Source organism: Loa loa (genome assembly GCF_000183805.2).
Source record: "Loa loa unplaced genomic scaffold supercont3.104, whole genome shotgun sequence".
Taxonomy (NCBI): domain Eukaryota; kingdom Metazoa; phylum Nematoda; class Chromadorea; order Rhabditida; family Onchocercidae; genus Loa; species Loa loa.
The window spans coordinates 167,105-173,944 of NW_018108284.1; the positions used below are offsets into that span (position 1 = coordinate 167,105).

At 33.8% G+C, this 6,840-nt stretch overlaps 1 protein-coding gene across 1 annotated transcript; it reads right to left on the reverse strand.

Annotated features, from left to right (window-relative positions):
• Window positions 1–1,731: 1,731 nt before the first annotated feature.
• Window positions 1,732–6,050, reverse strand: LOAG_10690 (trehalase; the record flags this gene model as incomplete). The annotated part of the gene is made up of 12 exons (XM_020448213.1): window positions 1,732–1,772; window positions 2,741–2,900; window positions 3,087–3,282; window positions 3,409–3,638; window positions 3,793–3,904; window positions 3,960–4,122; window positions 4,189–4,378; window positions 4,546–4,648; window positions 4,873–5,045; window positions 5,209–5,352; window positions 5,600–5,793; window positions 5,952–6,050. 12 exons carry the CDS (start codon window positions 6,048–6,050, stop codon window positions 1,761–1,763), a joined length of 1,776 nt encoding a protein of 591 aa, XP_020301622.1. The 3' UTR covers window positions 1,732–1,760.
• Between the last annotated feature and the right edge of the window lie 790 nt (window positions 6,051–6,840).

The window sequence follows — 6,840 nt, forward strand, 5'->3', positions numbered from 1 at the left end:
AAAAATCAAATACCAATCACAATCATATCATCCACAACAATTTATAGAAGCAGAGGGAAGTGTAGAATTTAATAGTGCCAAAGTAGATGCAATACGTAATGAGTCACATATTCTAGAGATTGATCTTTGGATTGTTAACTAACCTATATTACAGACGAAGTTAAAGATATCTCTACACAGATCTGCATGAAATTTTAAAATTGAAAATCAGAAAGTGCGTTAGGAAAGTTTTGAATGAATTGAAAGAAGTAAATAAAGAAATATGAAAACAGAGAAACGAACAAGAATTATGTGAACATTGAGTGTATCAGTTTGCAAAAAGCTAAACAAACATGTAAATTCAATGAACCAGTAGAATTTAAAAACTTCAAAAGAAGACCATTAAAAGTGATTGATTTGTGGATGAATCAGATCAGTTATACAACTCTACAGCAAACAGGAAAACGAAAGTAAGATATTTACATAGTCACTCAACTACTAACCAGGTAATATTTGTAGTAAATGTTTGCTTTTTCTTTTGATTCATTTGAGAAATACAATTTGAAAGACAATTTCTTTGAAAGTCAAAAGAATTCATTGCAACGAGGAATCTTACTTTCAATAAAAATTTGTTGAATAGTAGTTTAAATGAGTGAGCAAATTATGGTCAAAATTCCTTAAGTTACAAACACTGAGAGTATTTTGCAATTGCAACAAAAGAAAACACAGTCAGTTCACTGTAAAAATGTCTTAAAGCGAAAGAAAAAAAAAGGAAGAAAGGTGATGACTTATTAAGGCGATAGCTCATCAGTGATATGATGATGTGGGATAGATGTTAAGAAAAATACTAGGACAGGTTCGAGATTTCGAGAAGAATTTCAGTTCAGATTTCACACATTTATCGCAAACAAAATAACTGCACTTATAACATAAAGAACTATTAAAGCAGTTGCTAGTATAACATATGTAAAAGTTAAATAAAAAAGCAGATAAAGTAATAAATCCAATACAATGTAAAAATACAAAAAACAAAAATTTCTTCAAGACAGAAATAACAGAAAAAGTGAACCGGCCAAAATAAAAATGACAATCGAACCCGAAAATTATGAAAGACACGTAAATCTGGAAAAAGCATCCCGGAAACAAAGTAGTAAAATACACATAACACATTTTTAAGATGAAAATAATAAAAAAGTTAAAAAGTGTTAGAACTGTTCTCGAATCACTTGACAATGCCCATCTTTCACCAGTCATTACCTAAAAGACGAACTGCTTCAGCAAGCTGTAATTCTTCACTTTTTATGTTGGAAAATTCCTTCAAGCGAAGCACAAAAGCTGTCAATAGCCTGCAAGAACATATAGCTTAACATAATGCCAGCTATCTTTTTTCTCCCTTTACATATTATGAATCCAACTGTTTCGTAACATGTAAGTAACATGTAAAATGTATGCTGTTTCAACTGATCCCCATATTATTCAGTATTTCTGTAATATTTCGCTTCTTTGGAAAAAACTTTTAAAATATAGGCAAAACACCATCACAGTAAACATTTTATGAGATGACAAGTCTAATTATCAGCTTAGAAGGGAAAACTCAGAAATGGCATGAGTGCCGGGCATTACAAATCTACGAAATGCACATATAAAAACTCATGATTTTAGTACCAAACAGACTTTCATTCCAAATTCTCTTCACGATGCTTACCAAAGTATTAATAATCCAAACAGTATAAAAACCAAGTAAATGAACTGCTGCCCAGTCGAAGATAATTCACCTGAGTTTATTGGCTCTGCTGAAAATATATAGGCGTAACTAAATGACTTTTAAATACAGAAACTATGACATAAGTTTTTTACTTAACACACTTTAGGTTTCCAATTTATTTTCTAAGCACAAGAAATAGATATGAAACAAATAAACATAAATTATCCTGCGAGAAATAGCACGACCTATCATTTTTTCAGTTATCGATGCTTCGCACCAGCTATGGTTCCTGCTGAAAAAAGCAAAAAAAAGAAGAAAAACAGAAACAAAAACTGGTCTGACCATTGATGTCGTACAGTAGGAAGCCTCCTAATAATCTCGAGTTTATAAAACTAAGTGAAATGCGACTAGCGCAGCATCAAAAGTTATGGTATCTTTCATCAAACGAATGGTGTCAGCTTATTTTCCAGCAATATATTAGCATGATTTTTGATCATGAACAATTACTGCGAACAGCATCAACAAATGCAAAAAAAACTGTCGGACAGAAGTCTATGCCAAAGAATTCCGATATATGAAGACAGTAAGGAACGTTCTAAAAAAGAAACTAAAGCATTTCAGTATAAAGTAACTGTTAAGCAAATGCAGTAGTCAGCATTCTGTTAATTTGTTGCCCCTAATTAAATTGGAATAAATTATTTTCAAAATGAAAATCTGGAAGTGACAGAAACAGTGAATGAGATAAGCTGCTATTTTAATTAGCTTAGAGAGCAATGAAAAAAGGAAAAGATATTTAAACAAAAGCATACAATTAAGCAATACAACTGAAGACACCTGTGAAAAGCGAACTTGTGTTAAAAAAAAAATTGAACGCATCACCTTTCACTGGTATTGTAAACAGCATGAAAAAGTACAAGAGAGGAAGCTGCCCATGTAATAATGTTGTAACATGTCATCTTTCCAATGTACTTCAATGAACTGAGATTCTATTCCCAGCTCCTTTCCATGAAAGTTTTCTCGTCTTACCCTTTAAGTCTTTAGAGAGAAACAGCTAACTTCCAGAAACAGTATGCTGTTCAGCAATTTCATATTTGTAAATGAGATCAAGCACGGCGCCATTTGTCCACCCAAAACCTTGCTGTACAGGATATTCGCCACCTGAGCCAGGCCTACCATCATCGTATCGAATGTCATACTTCTCCCAAGATGCTGCTGGCTGCAAAAGAGCAATTCTGTCTCACGCTGCACTATATAAAACACAAAAAAGCTTTTTCAGCAATCTAAAAAAAAGAGTCAGGTTTATGCCAAGCTTCGAACAACATAAATTTATAATCCGGTATAAGTAAGTTACAATAATACCCACAGCATCCATAACGACATATAAAATAACAACGGCACAAACCATCTCCTTTTTGGGTTCATCATTCCATTGTAAACAGTACGGATAAACTTCCAGGCTGTTTTTTCAGCTATTTTAACAAGTTTTTCATCTTCCGACAATCGTAAACTTTCCACGAATAAATGTGTGAATGGTGGCCAACCGTTTGGATAATCCCATTGTTCACGCGAAGCGTTATTTAAGCTCACCGGAATGCCACCTACAGCACCTTGTATGTAAAATTATTAAATCTACAAATTAAAGAAACCGGACTTTGTTTGAATCTGAGAAAAAAAACAAATCTTTCCAAACCATGAATGATTTCTCATAAGCCAAGCTAAATTACCTTTGAAATTGAGTACCCCATTTCCGAGTAAGTAGTCAAGAACTTTCGTAGTTATGCGCGCACCATAGCCACCAAGTAGAAGTGGAAAAACATTAGACAGATAGAAGCCACTTCTCAGTTTCTGCTCTACCAAATCATAATCAAACCATGCCCCATGGTCTTCACTCCAGAAAACCTCATCCAGTGCTTCACGTAACTTCATGTACAGTTCATGATATTCAGCTGCCTTCCTTAAAATATCTATTATTGTTATTAACTCTCGTAATAAAACGTCACGCAAAAAAAAAAAACAAATAAATAAATAAAAATGATAATATAAAATGAAAGCAAAAGAGAAAATTTTAAATCAAGCTCATTATCTCAGGAAGAAAATGAACAACGTACTTAGATCTTCCAAGTATTTCGTAAAAATTACTAAGTGTAGCAAAATTCCATGCCATAAATACATTCAGATCAACTGGGATAATATCATTGGTCCGGATTGAATATTTGGTGTCTGAAAAAGCTTATAATGAAGGCTAGCTGATGAATAATAAGAAGATGAAACTTACCTGCATATTTCCCTTGATGTGCAAACCACCTTGTGCTGAAATCCAGTCCGGATTCGCAAGCACTAGCAATTGACGACCAAATAAATTCGGGATGTCCCGTGCCGTTTAGGCCACTATTTAGATCGGCTAAGTAGTTTTCCGGACGAGGGCAACTGGATAAGGCCTGAAGTAATTCACTCAAATTACTTTTAGTGCTTTGCATGACAGTATGAATGCTAAGATTACTTACCCTGTACTGATACATTCGATACTTTCGACCAGACGGCAAATTAACATCAAGTGCTCGGTTTTCTGCCCACCATAGCATCTCTTGAACCATCCACGGTGTCATCTCTTTTAGGAAAGTTTTGTTACCGGTAGCACCATAATAATCCGCTATCATTTGCGTAAACAGGGGAGGATGACTTCGTCGCGACAATCTGCAGCAAAACCCAAGATTGAGGAATTGGACCAAAATTCTGCACCCAGTATGAACAGTTTTTAGTTTGATCGATCCTAAGTTCATATTTTGTTAAAAATAACACCAAATGCAATACCAAATATATGTAGTGTCTATGATAAGAACTGTAAAATGCAGGGAACTTACTGCACACTACCCGAATTTGGAATAAATCCATGAAACCGAACAACACTGGCCAGATTTTCAAGGATCTGACGAACAGTTGTTGACATGTTTGAAAATAACAGTCCTGAAAAAGTAAGATCCCAGAAAATGTAATAAACGAAGTCGGACCATACAGGTTAAATGGTTAAGAAACATAATAAGCTGTGGACATAGTAAATATAATAAGCTGTGTTAAAGGAATGGAAAACAATTATTAATGGAAGTGTCAAATAATAAACATGGAATACTGCATCGTAAGTGACGAGACCTTATCCATATTTACTAATGTAGTTGGAATATAATGCTTACCTTTGTTGATCCAGTACGAATCCCAGTAAAAATATATCTGAAACGAACCACCAGGTACGATGAATGCATTTGAAACAGGTAAAATTGGGAATAGCTCAGGAGTTTCATGTACCTGTTCCACAAATTCTCGTGCCAACACTTTCCATAATTCATTCAGTTTTCGAGCAAATTTTCTGAAAATAAATCCAAAGCTTTGACGTTACAGGAATTTCAATAAAAATATTTCTGAAACGATCCACTGAATACGACAAATGTATTCGAAATTGCAATTATTACAAAAGATCAAGAATCTCATATAATTATTCCACAAATTCTACATGATCCAAGAACACTTACTTTAACGCTATGTTCTGCAATCGTCTTATATTTTCCGGTTCTTCAGTCCAATCTACCAAAGTTGCTTGTTTAAGATAACTTATGTTCGCAAAGTTTTCGATACAAAATTTGTGAAACTGGTCACGTTTTAGTGGATAGGTGAGACTAAAAATGTACATTAATTTATTCGTAATAGCTGTATGCATCAACAGCTTGTGCTGACAACAGTAAGCAATACTGGGTAATTAGACACCATCTGTAATATTGCAATATTAAGCATGCATTTAATGATGCTATTCATTATTTGATAAATAATAGTCTGTCACCCACAACTGTGAGGAAGACGGGAAACAGAACTAATTACAGGAAAATTAGTTTCTTTTTTTTTTTTTTACTTCGTAATATAACCAACTTGTTGAACAATTCCAAAATAAGTTCTGGTGATTTACGCATCATATTACCAGGGCATGTTTCTTGCATTCCAAACAACCACGCTGTGTGAATTAGTTTTCCAGAACAATAAATTTGAGACAGTGGTCCTACGCAAATTGGTTGTGAGCAATTCGGTTCCAAGGGTACATCGGCTATTACCAGCACTTCGTCATTCTGTAAATTGAGGAAGAATGAAAATTTTATCTGACAGGAAACCCCACAATTTTATTATGTACCATATCGATGTTTTGAATAAAAAAAAAAAGAAGAAAAAAGTAGAAAGCATAAATACATGTAATTTTGGGGAAATACGAAAATTAGCAGTAACTTACAGTAGTTTTACGTTTATTTGGCGTAGCTATTAACTCTGTTTGAACTCCACGTAATTCATTCACGAAAAAAATATATATTATATATATTAAGCCTTCCATTTTACTTTATTATATCTGAAATTATCGTCTTATTTGTTTCTACACACAAGGTGTATTTGAAAAGTGATAAGGAAGTGCTCATCCCACACAAAGTAGTTAGAATGTGAGGACGGTACGAAACGGATGCGTACCAAAAGGCCGAAATAGTACATTTTAAAACATCAGGAAAGTCCGTTTTATTTAATGCAACACACTTTCAGTTTAATACTGTTGCATATGAGCCATAGCATGGCAATGTACGAAATTCTGAAAGTCTTCATGCAAAGATATCGAATGAAAAGAGCCAGAACACCAAGTTATGAATATTTTTCGTTTAATTCCTTCGATGACTGCACCTCAAATTCTTGAATTATCGTGCTTTTAGTATTATTCTCTTACCTTATATCTTCCCTATTTTACAAATTTCCAGCAGAACATAAAGTAGTTTGCAAAATGTCATTTAGAAGTAATGGCACTAACTTTATAATCATTACTAGTACGATCTGATGCAGGAATTAATTTAAATGCAATAAAATACAATACAATCGTTAAAACCAACAAGTGAGGGAGAAGATGTATGTGACTGGACAAATAATGTGACATGCAGTAGCCTGAGTCATTAGCAGTGGTTTCGACAATCCGGGAATGATAAAATGTGAAGGACTTGATGGTGGAAATTTGGAAGTCTGTTCCTATTACATCAATCGAACAGATTCAGGAATATACATCGTGAAATATCGAAAAATGTGAAACATGCAGAAAAAAGTAGAAACGCTTTTATGTTACAAAATTCATATCTTTTCATAACAGG